General features: G+C 45.8%; 1 protein-coding gene across 3 annotated transcripts in view; it reads right to left on the bottom strand.

The window, feature by feature from the left end:
• Positions 1–3,690: 3,690 nt before the first annotated feature.
• Positions 3,691–20,537, bottom strand: part of CLYBL (citramalyl-CoA lyase) — a 221,313-nt gene continuing 204,466 nt past the window's right edge. Inside the window, exons 8-9 of one of the 3 annotated variants that reach the window (XM_065902225.1) lie at positions 6,668–6,787; positions 3,691–5,670 (exon numbers count right to left, since the gene is read on the bottom strand). In XM_065902225.1, coding sequence (XP_065758297.1) covers positions 6,692–6,787 — 96 coding nt within the window. In that variant the 3' untranslated portion in view covers positions 3,691–5,670; positions 6,668–6,691. Of the gene's footprint in view, positions 5,671–5,976; positions 6,788–20,537 lie in introns of those variants that run through there. The other 2 variants (XM_065902224.1, XM_065902223.1) reach the window with 2 other exon arrangements.

Here is a 20,537-nt window from a genome sequence, read left to right as displayed (position 1 = left end):
GCGCAGCTTTCCAATTCCCGGTGTCCGGCCAAGGGCAGAATGGGGCCAAGACCCAGTGTGTTTGATCTCTTAGCAAATCTGACAAGCTGTTTACAAACACGCAGAAAGGCTGACTTCATTCCTCAGACCTCAGGCAGGACTCTGGTGTCAGGACTGCAGCCTGGCTGAACTCGTAGGGGCCAAAAGAATTGGGGAGAAGGAGATGAAATAGGTGGGAAAAAAAAAAGTGGCTGGTTTTCAAAGCATATGGCGTGTAGTTATTCAAAGGCTTCAGATTCTTAATTCGCACCTCTCTTGTTACTGTCGCTGCCCTAGCCAGTGGCACTTCTTTTTGTTTTGACATTTGACATTATTTTATGCCTTTACTCCTCTTTTCACTTCACAGAAGGACATTTTAATTTTAAAAGAAAAGTGCGCCCGGAACCAGTCCTGCGGCTTTCAGACTAGCTGTCTGGCATCCAGTCGGGCTTAAGAGGTGTTTGTTGAATGAATAAGGGAAATGAATGAAGTGCTTCTCTCGAAAAAGTTATGAGGAATCTTTACCTTTAGCAAAGGTTGGGCTATTTTTCTTCCGGAAACTCGGAATTATCACTTAAAGTATCCTCTATGGAATCTGATAAGAAAATTTAAAAAGAGGCTTTTCGAGCAAGTTACTAAAAAGCTCTCTGAAATGGAATGCTCCTTTTTCTCTTGATTCTAATATCGTGCTTGAATAAGAGGGTAGTGCCTCCCACCCCCTGCAATGACTGAAAAGCAAGGGGACCCCGATCCGCCACGGGTCCCCCGGTTAGGGATGGGCTCCGCGCTGGGCAGGCTCAGGGCTCCGGGCTTCGGTCAGGGAGCCCTGGGCCCAGGGATGCGCCTGGCGCCAGCAGGGACCCCAGGGCCTCGTCCCGGCGCCCGGCCGCGGCGCCGACCTGGGAGGAGGACACAGGGGCCCGCGGGTCCCGGGCGGGCGTGAGGGCCCCGCGCAGGTGTCGGGCCTGTGCGCGGGGTGCGGCGGGGGTGCGCGGGGGCCTGGGAGACCCGAGAGAGACGTTATTGTTGCACTGTAACGAGTCTGATTAACATGCTCCTGACACTTTCTCTTAGTTTCTCGGGCTCCTAGCAACAGCGCACAAAGGCGCGGGATTGTCGGGGCTCCGCGGGGACACGGGGCAGCCTTTGATCTGCCACCACTGCAGAGGGGCTGCGCGACGGGCTCGCCGGCTCGGGGCGGCCCGCGGTCCCGGCCCACTGCGCGCCCCCGCCCCGCCCGCCGGCCCGACGGCGCAGCCCCGGGAGCGGCCACCGCGCGGGCCGGGCCTCGCCGGGCGGGCCCCGCGCCGTGCGCCCGGACCTCCGGCTTGCGGAAGCGCGGGTGGCGGCGATGCGGCCTCAGCGCCGTAGGCCCGCGCGCGCAGGTCCTTCCGACGGGGCGCGCGGTCCCAAAGATCGGCCGCCCTTCCCGTCGCAAGATGCAAACGGTAAAACCTAGCGGGTCACTTAGAGTGGAAGAAAATCAAAATTAAAAAAAAAAAAAAAGACAGGCGTGAGCAACAAACAAATCCTCGAATATTTTGTAAAACATTAAAAATTGTAAAGAAACATTCTGCAGGCTTCAGCCCGTTTAGCTAAATCTGTGCTCGATTGCAAGGCGCTAACGATGATTTCGGTATCCTCCTACAAATCACTTTCTTTTCGTCGCTGGCAGTTCTTATAGATTCGTAAGGAAATATGCTGCCAAATAGTTGCTGGAATTTAAACCAACTAACCACCACCATTCATCACAGAGCAGTAAAAAGCAGCCCGTTCCCACCGCGCCGGCTTTCAGGTACTAAGGTCTTTGCAAGTCATTTATTTTCCATTTTGTTCATTCTCTTAACCCCTCACCCCATCCCGATTTAAAGTGCGGAAAGAAGGACTTAGGTTTTAACATTTCAATGCTGAAGTCTGCTAATTACTTTCCCCCGAAGTTGCAGCGTGGAAACCTCGCGGGGGTGGGTCTTGCGCCGGGAGGACATTGTCCCCCAGCCTGGGGCTCAGGCTTTGCGGTTTCAGAAGGTTCCCTGACCGTCCGAAGCACTAGCAGGCACAGGGTCCTGCTGTTCCTCTCGGGGCCCCTTTTGTACCATCAGCCGCCTTCCAAGTACCAGAAGTAAAAATCAAAATCACAACGGAAGACACTTAGCTTTCCAAGATAAAAACGCAGAATGCCCTTCAAAAGAAAAAACGTGCATTAACCGCTCTCAAGACATCACTAGAAAATTCATCTTCCCTGTTGAAGATCATTTTCCTGACGTCCCAAAGAATTACTAGGGGCTGAGGTGTCATGATAACAACACGCATGTTTTAGGAGAGAAAAAGAAAACCCTACATGGTTTGTTCCATTTACTCAGCAAAATATGCCAGGCAATATTTTGAAATTCAAACTTTGAAATTTGATACTTTGAAATTCAAACTGGAGGCGGCAAGTCTTGGTTCTAGAAGACACTTTTCCCAGTCAGTCCCTGAAGGAGAGGATATCCAGGCGGTTGGGGATTCAATCCTTGTAAATCTGATGTCCAGAAACTTCCCAACTTGTACTCAGGACAGTACCTGACTCCACTGGAGTCCCCCTCACCGTTTCAATAAAACATGATTATACTGATATAATCCTCTATACATTAAAATGAGGCTGTCACAGATTGTCATTAAGACCTCAGTAAAACAATGAAGACATTATTGGGCGCCCCCCCTCAGGCAAGGTATTAGGGGATAAAACAATCTACACCACGCGGGTCCTATTGAGATTAATGAAAAAATTATGCAAAAAAAAATCTCAATTTCATTTCCCCGTGACGGGGCTTTGCATACATACAGTCTTGCCTTACACCTGATGATTTATTAACCTAATCTGCGGTGATCACCACTGATGTGCTCAACTCAATCTTGTCCTGGCTCATTTTCTAAGTAATTGTTTCTCATTAGTTCTGATAATGTTTTAATAGTGTTACCCATAATTTAGCCCCCAAGAATTAATAACAGGGGGGTAATATGGCAAAGCAGCTTGTGATGAGCTGCACAAAATAGAAACAGGTATGATTTTTAATTAATCAAATTACTGCAATGTTCTCTTCTGATAGCCAGTCCACGCCTAGCTGGGAGGAATTCCCAGGTTGGACGTTGTCATGTGCCAAGTGGGGTGAGCTCACCAGCTCCCGTTACCCACCCTGGATGACCTTAACCCATGGAGGCACCAAGGAGAAGTGGGTATGAAAACAGTGGGGATACCTCTTGCCTCCCAACATCTTTGTTCTTCTTTGACCCTGACTCAGCCCTCTTCTGGGTCCCTCATTAAGGTATGTGCTCAGAGAGTGGGGACCTTGGCCCAGATTTTTGACTCGAGTGGGTCCTAGTGTCATGAGCTTACCATGGTTGGGACCCTGGGGCTATGAGAAAGATGATAAATCTGATCCTTAGGGAGACTTAAACAACAAGGTGGCTTTGTTGGAACACAGTGTGGTTTGAGATGAAGGGTGTGGTGACTAGTCCAATATGGCCCGAATTCTGGGAACCTGTGGTCCCACTAGGGATGGCAGTGGGGAAGACCTCAGCAGGCCCGGCTCTCAGGACCACCTGGAGATCCTGCTGAGAGCATTGCTTTTCTTGAGGTTCGCATGCCTTTGCCCTGGCCTCTGGGGTCCCTTAGAGTGAGGGCCTCGGCTCTCAGGGACCCCCAGGTTCCAGGAGGTCCACCTGTCAGGTTTGGCGGTTGCCTGTGTTACAGGGGTGAAAATGAGGACGTCTCCCTTTCATGCTGTCAAAACCTGGGGCTGGGGGGAGGTTAATCTGGACCAGCCTGTGAGGATGGGCAGGGCGGCTGCATTGAAATGGGGGCTGCCTGTAGAAAGAACGAAGAAAGGCTTTTATTACCTTCCTTTGTTTAAGACAGGCTCTGCCTATGCTTCTGAAAACTAAGATCATGGCATCCGGTCCCACCACTTCATGGCAAATAGATGGGGAAACAAAGGAAACAGTGAGAGACTTTATTTTCTTGGGCTCCAAAATCACTGCAGACGGTGACTGCAGCCATGAAATTAAAAGACACTTGCTCCTTGGAAGAAAAGCTATGGCCAACTAGACAGCATATTAAAAAGCAGAGACATTACTTTGCCTACAAAGGTCCGCATAGTCAAGGCTGTGGTTTTTCCAGTAGTCATGTATGGATGTGAGAGCTGGACCATAAAGAAGGCTGAGCACCAAAGAATTGATTCTTTTGAACTGTGGTGTTGGAGAAGAGTCTTGAGAGTCCCTTGGACTGCAAGGAGAGCAAACCAGTCAATCCTAAAGAAATCAACCCTGAATATTCATTAGAAGGGCTGATGCTGAAGCTGAAACTCCAATACTTTGGCCACCTGATGCAAAGAGCCAACTCACTAGAAAAAAATCCTGATGCTGGGAAAGATAGAAGGCAAGACGAAAAGGGGACGACAGAGGATGAGATGGTTGGATGGCATCTCATCAATGGACATGAGTTTGAGCAAACTCCAGGAGATGGTGAAGGACAGGGAAGCCTGGCGTGCTGCAGCCTACGGGGTCACAAAGAGTCGGACACACCTGAGTGACTGAACAACAACAAATGCTTCTGATATCCTGATGGTGTCATATTGCAGGACAAAATGAGAGGAAGCCTCCCTCTGCCTCCAAGCAGTCCTCCTGGATTTCAGTGTTCTGCGAAGCGGGGTCCGGCTGCACAAAAACTGGTTTTTAAACCACAGGTCGTGATCTACCCTGCACACACAGAGAGCCAGCCTCGATGGGCACGGCTGCTCAGTAGGTTGGCGGGGAGGGGGGTGGCTTCTTCCGTGACTGCTGCCCACTGCCACTGTCCGAAGTCCTGAAGCCCAGTTTGGCTGGAGGCTTGTCACCTCCAAGTTGGCTGAGACCCCACCTTCATCCTTGCAGCCCCTCTGAGGGAGGAGGAAGCAGGTTCCCACCTTTTTTTTTTTTTTTTCTCAAGTGAACACCAGCCAAGCACATCCCATCTCAGTTAAGAGATGATGTCTCTGCCCGTCCCATGTTGGGGAGAATATTAGTTCATGTCTCAAGCCTGTGTTTCCCAGGACTTGCCCAGCCTGGATCACGTTCCTCTGTGTGTCTGTGGCAACCGCCCTACCCAGGTGGTGGGTGCTGTGTGACCACCTGTGGGCCTCTCCCACTTCACTTGGGCTCCATGTGCCTTTCCTTGTATATAACCATCAGTCCTACTCCCCTCTCGGGCTTCCTGGAGGGCCTGGAAGAGGTAGGAGGAAAGCAAACCCCTGGTTGGGGCACGCGGTAGCGGCCACGTAGTAGATAAAAAGGGCGTAGGAGGAGGTGAAAAATGAAAATTAAAAAAAAAAAAAAACTGTTTTCTATTTACAAATTTAAATAAACAGAACAGCCTTCCCCGCGGTGTTTGTCTAAGAGTGGCAGCTTTGCTGCTGTGTAGGTCATGAAAAGGTTGGTGTAGAGTTTAAAACTTCCCATTCTGTTAATTTCTTAAAGAACAGTCGTCCGGAGTCTCCACACAAAAGCGCATGATTTAATGAGGAGCAGAAACAAAATCTCTGATTGTTGGTGTTTCAAATTTCATTGGCGTCCTCTGGCAAACACAAGTTGATCCTTCGCGGCTTCAATACCCTTTAGCCTTCAATATAAGAGCACATGCTGAATAGGGAAGAATGGCTGGTTGTTATGTTTATTTACCCTTACTACAAGCTGGGTTAACCTCTTCAAAACAGCTTTACTAAGCCCGTTAACCACACCACCCATATGACCTGTAGCCGCATCTCTAATGTGATGCAAATCTCACAGGGGACCATATGCACCAGCTCGGAGGCATTGTGTCTTCTCAGAGGCTACAAGTTTATTGCTGAGGAGGCCCTGTCCCAGCCATACATTTACCGGGGGGAGATGGCCTCAATGGCAAACAGTTAAACAGGGAAATAAAGGGAGAGAATGGATGGTCTTGAGTTTCTGCACATTTATATTTTAATTGCTGGTAACAGTTGACCCAAAAGCATTCACCCAGGATGAGGGCTTTCAGAGTCATCACCTAGCAGTTTGAGGAGAGGGAGGTTTCATTTTGGGGGAGAGGGTGGAGGTGAAAGCAATCAGTTTTGACGATTTATTCTTACAAGGTATCTATATAAACCTGTATGGTCCTTAACTTTTCTATGCCATCTCTGTTGTTTTACCAGGTTACTAGTGAAATAAACACCATCCCTTCATTGAGTTGTTTTTTAAAAGGTCGGCCTTTCTTAAAAATTATTTATGGTGTCATGTGAGCAATGAACAATGTGGGAAACATCTAACATCAGCAGGGTGAAGGGAGTTTACGTATTCAGGAAAAATATGTTTTGTTAAAGACTTCACTTTCACTCACAGCCCATCTCTCCCCACTATTTTATCTCCCTGTGAAATCAGAAGTCCAAACTTGGAACACATCCGTGAACAGTAAAATCACACACTTGAAACCAAAAAGAAGAAAGTTCATTTTTAGAGGAATAACTGGCCCCAGTGAGATAACCAAAAAAAGGAAAAAAAAAAAATTGTGATTAACATGAACTGTAAACGGGGAAAGGCTCCAATCCAGCATATTAAGAAGTTGCCTTGAGTATAATGGTTTGTCTTTAAGAAAAACCACTGTATATGTTCGGCCCACCTGATGAGAGCTTCATTTAGCAGATCATTTTTCCTTGATGGATGTGGCAAGCGTAACAATGTTCTGGGCCTGCTTCAGTAATGGCATGTCGATCATACTCCCTCGGAAAGTAAAGGCTCCCTGGAAGACAGAATACAAACTTCCTGAAAGAATGCTCGGAAATTATAGGCTTCCTTTCTGTGCACACTTGTACGACAAGAACATTTCAGATTCCACCTGAATTATACTGACTTTCCTATCCAACTTTTGAGAAAGCCAAAGTAAATTACAGGGGACAGACTTCTTTTCTTCCTCCTAAAGAGGGGGAGGAAAAAAAAAACCCTTTAGCATTTTAATGGAGAGGAAAAACCATCAGACACAAGATATTGGAAACTGTTCATTTAACTCTTGAAATCAAGCAGAAAACAAGGGTGGAAGGAAAATGTAAATACTTCCTTATATGCTTTTTGAAATATTGCATAGAAGTGTGAAAACAGTAATACACTCTGGCAACTGATTGTTGTTGGAGTAAATAATTGTATGGTCAGGTTAACGGGAGAATGCTTCCTTCTTGCTGTAACCTAATTGTGGGGTAGCACTGTCGTGTGATGGGAAGACATAAGGTAGAAATACACTGAGTAGAAAGAGATCCCTCTGTCTGTCAGTACGCATTCTGCAGGAAAGGATTAAAGTGACAGGGGCCGTGAGTCCGTAACAAAGAAATCATAGCTCTGTTGAACGGTGAGCCTGGAAAGAACCTGCAATCTCTTGGTTTATCCCCATTTTAGAGACTCACTTTTTAAAGTCTATATTCTTATTTATTTATTTGGATGCACTGGGCCTTAGTTGTGGTGTATGGGATCTAGTTCCCTGACCAGGGATCAAACCCTGACCCCTTGTGTTAAGAGTGTGGAGTCTTAGCCACTGGACCACCAGGGAAGTCCCCCAAGGCTCCCTCTTTTTTTTTTTTTTTAAAGAAACCTTTTGTAAATATTTATTGAATGTATCACATGATCTCAGTCCTGTTCTAGGTGAGGACTCTGAGGCCCAAAGAAGTTAACACGATTTTCCAAGGTCACTGCTCTAGGAAAAGTTAGAGCTGGGGCTAGTACTTGGGTCCCAGAACCCCAAGCCTTCATTACAGACTCACACGTTAAGAGGACAAAGAAGTTTCTTTAGTGCCTCAGAAAAAAGGAGAATTAAATGGACAGAAGCAGCATGCCCAGAGTCTGAAGTTAATGTCTTGTTATCCATGTTCTTTTAATCACTTCTTTTTGCCATTTACAATCATAGCTCTTCTTTTTTCAAAAATATTCCCTGATGGCTCTGATGGTAAAGAATCTGCCTGCAATGCAGAAGACCTGGGTTCAATCCCTGGGTTGGGAAAATCCCCTGGAGGAGGAAATGGCAACCCACTCCAGTATTCTTGCCTGGGAAATCCCATGGACAGAGGAGCCTGGTGGGCTACAGTCTGTGGGGTTGAAAAGAGTTGGACACGACTGAGCAACTAACACTTCCACTTTCTCGTTATTTATTTGGCTGTGCCGGGTCTTAGTTGTGGCATTTGGAATCTAGTTCCCTGATCAGGGATGGAACTCCAGGGCCCCCTGCATCAGGAGCGCACTCTTAGCCACTGGACCAGCAGGGAAGTTCCGTGATCGTAGCTCTTTTTAATTCCTTTTCTTTCTAACTGTTGCTAAGTTTGTGGGTGTGAGTGGAGAGCAGGTAGTCTTTTGGGACCTGGAGGTGGTTGAAGCAATCACAGTCCTCATGAATGGTCCATTCCTATATTGTTGTTGTTGTTGTTTATCTCTCAGTCGTGTCCGACTCTTTGTGACCCCATGGACATGGACAACAGCAGCACAACAGGCTCCTCTGTCCTTCACCATCTCCCGGAGCTTGCTCAAGCTCATATCCATTGAGTCAGTGATGCCATCCAACTATCTCATCCTCTGTCGTCCCCTTCTCCTCCTGCCCTCAATCTTTCCCAGCATCAGGGTCTTTTCTAATGAGTTGGCTCTTTGTGTCAGGTGGCCAAATTATTGGAGCTTCAGTTTCAGCATCAGTTCTTTCAGTGAATATTTAGGGTTGATTTCCTTTAGGACTGACTGGTTTGATTTCCTTGCAGTCCAAGGGACTCTCTAGAGTTTTCGACAACACCACAGTTCTAAAGCACCAATTCTTCAGCGCTCAGCCTTCCTTATGGTCCAACTCTCACATCCATACATGACTACTGGAAAAACCATAGCTTTGACTATACAGAATTTTGTTGGCAAAGTAATGTCTCTGATTGGTATATACTGCCATTCATATATACTGCCTTCCAGTTGTGGATTTTACAAGTATCACATCTCAACAGTCAATATTGTCATTATTCAAGACTTCGGGATGGTCTCTTGGGCTCCCTGGAAACCCTCACCCCTTATAATAATATAGAGTTATACACAGAATGAAGGATAAAAAAAAACTGGCAGGGACTCCTCAGCAGAGACTCTGAAATTTATTTACTTATCAAAAATTATAATTATATAATATGGAGAAATATAAAACAAAATAAAATTATTGGAGGACAATTGCTCTACCATATTGTGTTGGCTTCTGCTATGAAATTTATTTTTTAATCAAGAGAGATTTAAAAGTCATCAGGATTAGAATCCTCCCCAGTGCCTAGCCTTCTCAGCCTTGGAATGAGAAATCTGATTCAGATGAACATCTGCGTGGCCAAAAATCCTACACCGTGAAGTCATTTTCCAACCTGCCCATTTTACTCTTTGTACCACCAGATTTGGTCTTTGCCTAATTTCATTCAGCCTGGAGCTAATTTCGATCATCTCTGTGACTGTGATGAATTTGGTGACTTTGGTTAGAAGTTGTAAGATACTCTGGGTTAGTGTGACAGGTGGAATCAGGGCGTGGGGCTCATGCTGCTTTACACGCCAATCGTCCAGTTTTCTTATTGGAGTAAATGGTGAAGACCAAAGGCCTCCTGGTTACCCGCCTACCGAGTGGATCACGGCCCTGTAAAACAGCACATCTGTCCTGCGAACGCTTCAGTAATAGGCTGGAGAGATGAAATTAGCATAGATGGACATGAAATCAGAATGCTGCACAGACAATCAAGGTGATGGCTTTGGGTCTACGCCACGTTCCCTGAATCTGCTTTGAATTCCGTGTGCACCTTGGAGATGCAAAATATTTCACATAGAGTTTCAAGACAGGGAGATCATTTCACTCTTTTATGGTGGCGGATTTTGCTTGACTTCCTTTGTTAAGCTTAAGCTGGAAAACAAAAGTTAACATTTTTGTTCTTTGTGTCCTTCATCTCTGCAAACTGAGGATTTTAGTGTTAGGAATCTGGCTTCCTAGCATGAATGTCCTCCTGCTTTTGTGTATCAACCTAGAAGATGGTTGGTCTTTTGTTTTCGTTTTTTGAGCATACCGGGCAGGCGCGTGGCATCTTAGTTCCCTTACCAGGGACTGAACCCATGCCTCATATAGTGGAAGTATGGAATCTTAACCACTGGACTGCCAGAGAAGCCCACAAGTGAAGTTGAATAGTCTGCTGGTCAAGATTCAGAAAACTGAAGACTGTCAAAAGCCACTTACATTTGTGGGGAGGGTTTGAAACATTCCTTAATGAGTGATTTTAGATAAGTTTTGGTTTCACAGCTCAATGGTTTCTGAGAAATTGGTGGACCATCCTGGAAAGAAGAGGTGGGGCTTCCCTGGTGGCTCAGTGGTGAAGAATCTGCCTGCCAGTGCAGGAGACATGGGTTCAGTCCCTGATCTGGGAAGATCCCACGTGCCAAGGATCCCAACTAAATCCAAGCGTCACAACTACCAAGCCTGTGCTCTAGAGCCCAGGAGCTGCAACTCCTGAGCCCACTTGCCGCGCCTGCTGAAAACTCTGCAACAAGAGAAGCCACCGCAATGAGAAGCCCTGTGCACAACTAGATTTGCCCCCCACTTGCCGCAACTAAAGAAAAGCCTGCACAGATCCAGTACAGCTATAAATAAATATATAAATAAAAAGGAGAGGGAACTTCCATCAGCTTGAAGAGTTGGGCTATGATTTGGTTTAAAAATGCCTTTAAGAGTCAGAAAGAGAAACATCGTATTCTAACACATATATACGGAATCTAGAAAAATGGTACTGAAGAATTTATTTACAGGGCAGCAATGGAGAAACAGACATAGAGAATAGACTTATGGACATGGGGAGAGGGGAGGAGAGGGTGAGCTGTATGGAAAGAGTAACAGGGAAATTTACATTACCATCTGTAAAATAGATAGCCAACAGGAATTTGCTGTATGGTTCAGGAAACTCAAACAGGGGCTCTGTATCAACCTACAGGGGTGGGATGGGGCAGGAGGTGGGAGTGAGTTTCAAAAGAGAGGGGATATATGTGTCCCTAAGGCTGATTAATGTTGAGGTTTGACAGAAAACAACAAAATTTTGTGAAGCAATTATCCTTCAATTAAAAAAAAAAAGCCTTAGAAGTAGTAAGTCATTCATGGTAACCTGGTGTGCTGCAGTTCATGGGGTCGCAAAGGGTGAGGCATGACTTGGCAACTGAACAACATTCTTGGTTAAAAACCTTAATAACCATCATTACAGCAATAAGAAAGAAAGTGAAAGTGAAGTCGCTCAGTCGTGTCCGACTCTTTTCAACCCCATGGCCTGTAGCTCACCAGGCTCCTCCGTCCATGGGATTTCCCAGGCAAGAGTACTGGAGTGAGTTGCCATTTCCTTCTCCAGGAGATCTTCCTGACCCAGGGATCGAACCCGCGTCTCCCGCATTGCAGGCAGATGCTTTACCCTTCCTAGCCCAGGACTGTGACATGCTTTATTTCATGTAACACTCTCAACAACCCCGTGAGGTAGATACGATGACCCATGCCCATTAACAAATTGTTTTCCTTTTTCTTTTCCATTATAGAAAAAACAAATAACCTAAGTTCACCATCTTAACCATTTTTAAGTGTGCAGGCCGGTAGTGTTGACCACTATAGATTCACTCTGCTATGCAACAGACCTTGAGAATTTCCTCAGCTTGCAAAAGTGAAACTCAGTCCCATCAGACAGCTACTCCCCATTACCCTTCCTCCATCCCCTGGCCACTCTGGTTCTATGAGGATGTATCCATTCCCACATTATAACTGAGGAAACAGAGGCACAAAGAAACTTCTATGAGTCTGCCCTGTAGCTCTTAAGTACAGAGCTGGGATAACACCTAGCTCTATTTGATGCAAAGTGTGAGCTCCAGGCCTGCACCCTGGGTTTGTGGATTGTTCTCTGGGTGGGTTGCCTGGCCACCCAAATCAGAATCATTTGGTGGGGAGGCCGCTTGTTAAAATGCACACTCTTGGGCTCCATCCGATGAGGTTTCATGCAGAAGGTCCGGGGGTTGGCAGGGAGCCCTCTGATGATTTGAATGCTCATTGAAGTTTGAGAAGCTCCATGTTTTAGCTCTCCTGGGTAGCAACAGTTAGGCTGGCTTTGACATGGGTACAACTCCGTCTTTGCTCTCAAGAGATGCAGGTGCCATACAATTAAACAAGAATTAGAGAAAAAGCCAGTGTGGTCCGTAAAGAGATTCGAGGCCTGGAAAGGCTGCCCTTCTCCCCGGTCAGGACCACGTCTGACAGTTTGCACTGCTGACTTAGACGTGATGCTCTATACCTAGTGATTCCCCAAGTGGTTTCCCCCAGTGCCATGTGTTTCCCCCCAGAGCTGCCATGGGGCTTCGGCTCCGTGCACAACAGCTTTTGTTCTGCTATTACCTATTGAGCTATTTGTTGTAATAAATCACTAGTCAGCCACTTTGGCACATCTTTCTATACACGTGTAAACAGCTTCAGCCTCCTCTAAGTGAAGAGCAGTTATCACCTCAGCATAGTTGTTATCTGCATAGGAAGGGAAACAATTATTTATTGGGCTGTAGGTTTTCTAACATCTGGGTCATTGCCTGGTGGTGAGATAGGCATTGAAGTAACGTGAATGTTATCAGACCCTGATGTTCCTCAAGGGGGGAGAATCTGACTTACAATTTGTTGGCGAAAGGATGGGTGACGATGGTGGTGACAGTAGTAATCGCATGTATGGGAAATAGTCACATGTTTTGCATTTCTGGCACTTAGCACTTGCAAATTTTTTTCTCTGGAGTACTAAAAGAGTAATTTTCTAGCATCCATAAATGAATCTTATTCTTTCCCTACTCACTGTATTTTCCAACAACTTCTTCGGGCATTCAGGGAGTTCTCTTTGGCACATTCCCATGCTGGTGTTGCTTATGTCAGAATGAATGATAATATGTGAGCACAGTTGTTATAGTCCTTTATTCAGAGTAACATTCTCTTTTTTCCTCTATGATGATGTCTCTTATTTTAAATTAACTTTATTGGAGCTTAGTTGCTCTACAATGCTGTGATGCCTTCTATGGTAGGCTAAGTCTTATGCCCAGTCAATTATTTACCTCACTACAGTTCCTAGTGAATTCCTAGAACTTTTAGTCAGCGTTGACCACTATGGAATTTGTGGTCTTGTTTGTGTCCTCTTCTTGCTGAAATCTCTTAGGCCCAGCCCTGACATCCCGTCACATAGCTCTTCCTTACTCCCAAACTTAGCTGTTCCTGATACCCCTCGATGGGGGAAACGATGCTCTCACAGAGACTTTGATGGGCACTGTTTCATTCTTCTTTCTCGCTTTCATCCTATCACACTTGGAGTCCTTGGACAGGTCCTAGGATGGCCTGGGTCCCCTCACAATTTGGTTAATGGGTAAGGATTTGAGCTTGGGTACCAGGCACCCAGAGTTCAGTGGCGAGGCTGTCAGCCCCCAGGCTGGCTAGCAGGGGTCTCACTGAGAGAGTGCTGGGACATTCACAGGGGAGCTGCATCTTCCTAACTGGGACCGTGAGGTTATTTTTCTAGAATATCAGATAAGATCACCCTCTTCCTTAAGCCTTGCTTTGCCGTTGGACTTACAGAATCAAGTGCAACCTCCTGAGAGGGAGCCCAGGGCTCCCTGTGATGAGACCACACCCTGCCTCTGCTCTCTGCTTTGTCTCCTGCCGGTCCACACACACACACACACACACACACACACACACACACACACACACACACACACACACACTCATGTGCACCCCTCCCACACACACACACACACACACACACACACACACACACTCATGTGCACCCCTCCCACGGCTCTGCTCTCTGATCTGATGGTCCTTTCCCTGACTGTCCGGCAAACTGCTGCTTATATTTCAAGACGACAGAAAGATGTCATGTCTGTGAAGCCCTGGTTGGGCTCATTTCTTTCCCTCCTTCCCTCACACACCCCCTTGTCATAATCCTTGTCACGCTCTACTGTGGAGAAGAAAATGGCAACCCACTCCAGCGTTCTTGCCTGGAGAATCCCAGGGACAGAGGAGCCTGGTGGGCTGCCGTCTATGAGGTCGCACAGGGTCGGACACGACTGGAGTGGCTTAGCAGCGGCAGTGGCACGCTCTACTGTAATTATTTCTTTACATTGCCTTCTTTCTCACTGAGAAGCCCTTGAAGACAGGGTCTCCTATATCTTTGAATCCTCAGCATCCAAAATATGGTTTTGAGTGAAGTTTGGCTCTTCTGTGGGGCCCGAGCTGGGTGACGGAGGGGAGAATGACTTGGGAAGACAGGATCAACCTTACCTTTCTGCTCTCCTTTATCTGCAAGTGTCTTTGTTCCGTGTAATCCTTCCCTGGCCTGGTCATACTCCCTGGTGAGTTGACTGAGCCTCCAGTAGGACACAGGGATAGACCGAAACAAATGCGATGCTGGGTTGGGATCAGGTTAACTCATGCAAATGACTTAACGGTTAAAAGTGCAAGCCAGTCCATCTGTAAGTGGTGCTTAAGGAATTAGAAGCTACAGAAAGAGCCATCAAATGGGGTGGTTTGGCCTGGGAAAGGCTTTGGGGGACCCGGAACTTTGAAGGTCAGCTTTAGAAGGTTAGGGATGCCCACTGAAGGTCAAGAGAAGGGCAGGGGGAATTGGGCAGTGCATCCAGACGTGTGAGTGGGGTTGGCCTTCTGTTCTCTGCCCCCTGTGCCTCTGGTCACCAGTGACTCAACAGATCAAGCAATATGAAGTACTGGCTCAGTCTACTGACAAAGGGGTTTCTCCAGGGCCTGAGGAACCAGAGCCTGCTTTCGCATCAGTGAAAGCCATCTGGAAGAGGGATAACAGACTTCCCCCAGGACAAAGCGCATGGGACTCCATCTCCGCTCGAAGCAGTGAGACTGCAGCCCACAGGACTCCCTCTGTTCTCCCTGTCTGCCCTGGCAGGCCCGAGACTCACTCATCCCTGGACCCCAAGGGGAGGAATTAAAGCACTTGTTTTTTTCCTTTATCCTGAGTAATTTTTCCTCTGTTCTAGGATAGTCTGGGGATCCAACAATTTGATTTACAGATACAAAGGTAAATCTTTGTATCTATAAAAAATATATATCTTTTTAAAGGAACTCCTTGGTGGCTCAGATGGTAAAGAATCCGCCTGCAATGCAGGAGACCCGGGTTCTCCCTAGGTCAGGAGGATCCCCCGGAGAAGGGAATGGCAACCCACTCCAGTATTCTTGCCTGGAGAATTCCATAGACAGAGGAGCCTGGGGGGTTACATTCCGTGGGGGTCACAAAGCATCTGGGTGACTAACACTTTCATATGAGTAGGACAGGACTAGAATCTAGGGTTTTTCACCCCAAATCTCAAACTTTTCCTACTAATCAGTATACTTCAAACTATGACTGGTAACTATGGTACTTAAGATGATTATAGAAAAATTAATATCCAAAATTTTAATATATATTATTTTACATATACTGTATTTTAAATTTTTATTTTTACGTGACATAAAAAATGTCTAAACTGTTATTTCAGAGATATCATTACTTGAAATGAGGCTGAAAAGATTAATGCTATATAGAGAAGGTCCAGAGAAACAAATATGTGAAGACATGATTTTAATAACTGACTTGGGAACAACTGAAATACAGTGTGCTTTCATTCAGAGTTCCCACTTGGAAGCTCTTAACTATAATTATTATGACGGCAGAAACACCAAAGGATATTTTCAGTGAGAAAAAAATTCAATAATAAAAATGTGAATGACATTTTAAGTCCTCAAAATACCCAAAGCATTTGTAAGAAGGATTAAAGGAGGTGACATTTGATCCTTGTATGTGCTTCTGAATATCAGTAACCCTTTGTGTTATGGATAAACATCTTTTAAAACTGCCATGGACAATGAAAGAATACTATTGAAGACGGGAAATAGAAAACATGTTTTTCTTTTTTTAAACATTTTATATTGGAGTGCTCATTTGATAGGTATTTTAATATTTTGAATTAAAATTCAATGGCCATTTACTCCTATGACCAGAGAATTTGCAGATGCTCATGTATCTCCACCTGAAATTTCCAAAAGGTCAACTGAAGTCATTCAACATGGGCAATTCACGTTGGGCTGATCTGTCATTACTCCTGGCACCGAGATTCTGATGGGTGATGTTCCTCAGCCTTTGATGGGGAGGCCCTTTAAATGATTCATAAGAATGTAACAGTTGGAATATTTGAAAGGGGTTCATTTTGTTCCTGATTGGGGAATACAGTGACCATTTAGGCCTGTGGAACTGCTGCAAGAGGGTCCCTTCTGCCCCTGCCTCGGAGCATGGCCTCAGAGGGGGTGTCCGGAGCTGGGAATCATGCAACCTGGGCAGCCTGTCAGGTTTATCTTCTATGTTCTAAATGGTGGAAAAGCCTGGAGAAGCTCCATCCTTAGCCCTTGCATCCTCCCTCCTGTCTTTTCCCCTGGAGCTGTCTGGCTTGAAAAAGAGCACAGAACCCTCCCTGGAGAATGGGATGAAGGGGTCTGTATGCCCCCCGTGCAGGTCTGCAGCCAGGTCAGTGCAGCCCAAGAGGGCGTGTGGGTCGTCCATTCAAGCAGCCCTTCTGTGACTTTCTACCAAGCAGAGAAACGGGCAGCTTCCCGGGTGAGCGCATTCTCAGTGGCACAGGAGCCTGCGGCTGACAAACAGCCATGCACAAAGACACACGGAGAGAAGGGACCTGCTTCCCAGGGGTCTCTCACTTGGGGCAGTGGCTAGGAATACGGGCTTTCTGCTCAGCTACACCTGAATCTGTTTTTTTCCCCTGCACTGGGTCTTTTGTTGCAGTGCACAGGTTCCTCCTTGCAGTGTGGGGGCTTTCTCTAGTTGCCCCCAGCAGAGGCGACTCTCGAGTTTCGGCGCCCTGGCTGTAGAGCATATAGGCTTCAGCAGCTGTGGCCCATGGGCTCAGTTGCCTTGCAGCAGCATGTGGCATCTTCCCCGATCAGGGACTGAACCCGAGTCCCCTGCACTGGCAGTGTGCGTGCGCTGTCGCTTCAGTCATGTCCGATTCTATGTGACCCTGTGAACCATAGCCCACCAGGCTCCTCTGTCCATGGGATTCTCCAGGCAAGAACACTGGCATGGGTTGCCGTTCCGTTCTTCAGGAGATCTTCCCGACCCAGGGATCGAACCCCGGTCCCCTACATTGGCAAGTGGATTCTTAAGCACTGAATCGCCAGGGAAGCCCTCCAACCTGAATGTGAATCCAGGCTCTGCCTTTCTCTAGCTTTGAGTGATCAGAGCGTCTATAAAATGAGGATGATGATCCTACCCCTTGTAGGGCTGTTGTGAGGATTAAATAAAAGAAGCTGCATCACTTGACCGGCTCTCAGTGCGTGGGAGCTGCGACTGCTACCTCCACTACCATCACTGTCACCGCGGCTGTGGTCCTGCCCCCAGCGAGTCGCTGCCACTCCCTCCACCAGGGCGATCACCTCCACCTGCAGCTGTTTCCACCGCCAGGACCGCTGCCACCACACTGCAGCTGTTCCTGCTACTGCCGTTGTCAGAGAAAGTGTCATCCCGTTTATCCCAGAAAGGGCCAGGGAGAAGCAGAGCATCGGATTATGACCAGATTTGAAGATTCCAGACTAGCTTTAAGGGTTCTGAGAGTCAACCGCATTCTAGGAGATGTCTGAGTACAGGATGCCTCCCACCTCCCCAAAGCTTCCTGTTCCCTCTGCTGCTGCTGCTATGTCACTTGAGTCGTGTCTGACTCTGCGACCTCATAGACGCAGCCCACCAGGCTCCCCCATCCCTGGGATTTTCCATGGCAAGAACACTGGAGTGGGTTGCCATTTCCTTCTCCAATGCATGAAAGTGAAAAGTGAAAGTGAAGTCGCTCAGTCGTGTCCGACTCTTAGCGACCCCATGGACTGCAGCCTACCAGGCTCCTCCGTCCATGGGATTTTCCAGGCAAGAGTACTGAAGTGGGGTGCCATTGCCTTCTCTCCTGTTCCCTCTAAACGCTTCTAAATCACAGATTGATTTCTCCCTGTAAGAAATGAGACTCAGAGGTGCTATGTATTTGACCCTGCACCAGTATTTGAAAACAAATGCATTATATAGAATTAAAAAAAAAATACCAACTTAGAATATCTGCTGGAGGACGTTCTAATCAGAGGCAGGTGACCAGAAGTTGGGAGCCAAAATCAGGTCAAGTATATACCACATGGAAAACTACCCTCCAAAGGAAACAACTGGATTTCTAAGCATATATTTATAAGCTTGAGGCGTCAGTCAAACAGTACAGTTTTCAGTAGCCAGTAAGCTGAAAAAAGGAAAGGTATAGTATAAAAAGGGGAAATCCTTGGGAACATGGGAACTGAGTGGATGTAAAATGAAGATTATCATTAACACTTTGCTTCTTAATAAGGAAGCATGAAATCATTTAGCTTGAGCTCTATACAGGAAGTAGAAACACTCATGTGTTGGACACTAGTAAGATTAATTTGAGACTCTGCCATAACTTTAGGGAACTGGTGAAGTAAAGGAGAATTAGTAGAAGATCTGGAAGATGAATGTGGAAGGGAAGGTGGAGGTGGCTGAACAGCAGGGAGGAGAGCTGAGGTGAATGTTTGGGTCAATTATCTTAATACGTGACCTGTCCTGAGCTGTCTACCTGCACAGATGCAGTGTCTCCATGGACCAGAGCCTCTTTACTCCACAGACCAAAGGTGCCTTCTAAGATTCTTCTCAGAACCCACTAAATGTAGGCAACAAGCTTTATCTTTTAAAATATTCAGGCAGAATGATCAGGACAGGAATCGAGAAGGCTTTAAATATCTTTTGATAAGGAAATCTGGAAAAATCAAGCCAACTATGCCACATGGAAGGCTACCTACCGAGGTGAAACAATTGGATTTAAAAGCATATTGCAATCTAAAGGAGTTTCAGCATTTGCCAGCAAATTAGAGGGTGTGCTTAATTTTCTGTTTCTTAAAAATAGCTTTATTGAGGTATAATTTGCATACCATAAAGTTCACCCATTGTTAAGTATATAATTCGTTGACTTTTACTAATTACATAGAATTCTGCAACTATCAATGCTCAGATTTTTTTGAAACTAGAAATCTTGTTGGAAAATATTTTATTTTTTAATACTGAGATAAATGTGTAAATACCTTGAATTTAATATTTTATGTCAGAATATTTTATGTCAAATTTAAGCTGATATTACTATGAGAAAAGCAGAGAATGAAGGCCATTTTATAGCAGCTTGAAGCTAAGACCAATAATTTTAAACTTCTTCTATTTTATATGTTGTAGTCTTATTCTTTCTTTGGAAAATACATCTAAACAAACTAACATTAACTAGAAGGCACTTTAAATTTTTTTTTTGGCACTTTAAATTTTAAAACACTAAAATATAAATGATGAATAATAACTGATGAAATAATTAGTGAAAATTTTTTTCTTTCAACTTTTCTAGAAGGGGAAAAATGTCAGCATCATATATATTGTTAAAAAGTACAACGAATAATTTCTTTTTAGCACTGTCAAAAATTTAGAAACCAGCTAGCTAAATAGTGTTTACTAAATGTGTATTGTGTACTGATTTCTAAGATGCTGCAGGAGGATGTACAGTAGGGAAAATTCTTTACTCTCTGGGCTAGAGGAAGAAATGCCCCCACCTTTTTTTTTCCCCCATTGAGGTCCACTAACTTAAATGGAAAAAAATAAGAGAATTCTAGAAACTCTTGCTTTCTATTTTTTAGTAAAATAAAAGCTCCATTTGCCTGCTTTTAATATTAAAAAGAATTAAAGAATTCTTTAATAAGCACCACAAAAAATCAAAGGAATGCTCTGAACCTCTCTAGTATAATCAGCAGAAGGAGAGAAGGCAGGGGACAGGGGTGCAGTGGTGGAGATGATGTGGTAAGAGAAGAAGAGAGAGAGATACAGAAAAAGAGAAAACCAGAAGAATCCACGGAAATGGATCAGGGAAGGCAGAGGAAGGACACGTACAGAAACACACGCAGACCCGTACATCCTGAGAGGGAGAAGTCCCGTGAGAGGGAATGAGAGAGAAAGACGTCTGAGAGTAAAGCCACCCTTTCATGGCCCTTGCTTGGTTCTTGCTCTTAAAGGAGCTAAAAGGCATGGTGTATTTCTGCAACCACAGGTGTAAGTGAGAACAGGACTTTGGGAACTCGTCCTTTGAGTGAGATGAAACCCAGCTCGGGGTCAGACAGGGCCTCTTTACCAAAGGCCCCAGACTAGCTCTGAGAGTTTCCAACTTAGCTTAGGAGGTCGAATGACTAATAAAACAGAATGAGGTTTGCAGTGATCAGAGCCAAGATGTCTTTCTGGGGCAGGGCAGGTGGACAACGCCAAGACAGAATTGAGAAGGAGGGAGCAACATGGGGAAGAACAGCTGGGAGGTTACATGGATTTTCAGTTTTCTTTCTTTTCTCATCATTACTGCTCATGCAAAAAAAAAAAAAAAAAAAAGGC

This window comes from Muntiacus reevesi, chromosome 11, assembly GCF_963930625.1.
Source record: "Muntiacus reevesi chromosome 11, mMunRee1.1, whole genome shotgun sequence".
In the NCBI taxonomy this organism is placed as follows: domain Eukaryota; kingdom Metazoa; phylum Chordata; class Mammalia; order Artiodactyla; family Cervidae; genus Muntiacus; species Muntiacus reevesi.
This window is presented reverse-complemented; position numbering and strand designations above follow the sequence as displayed.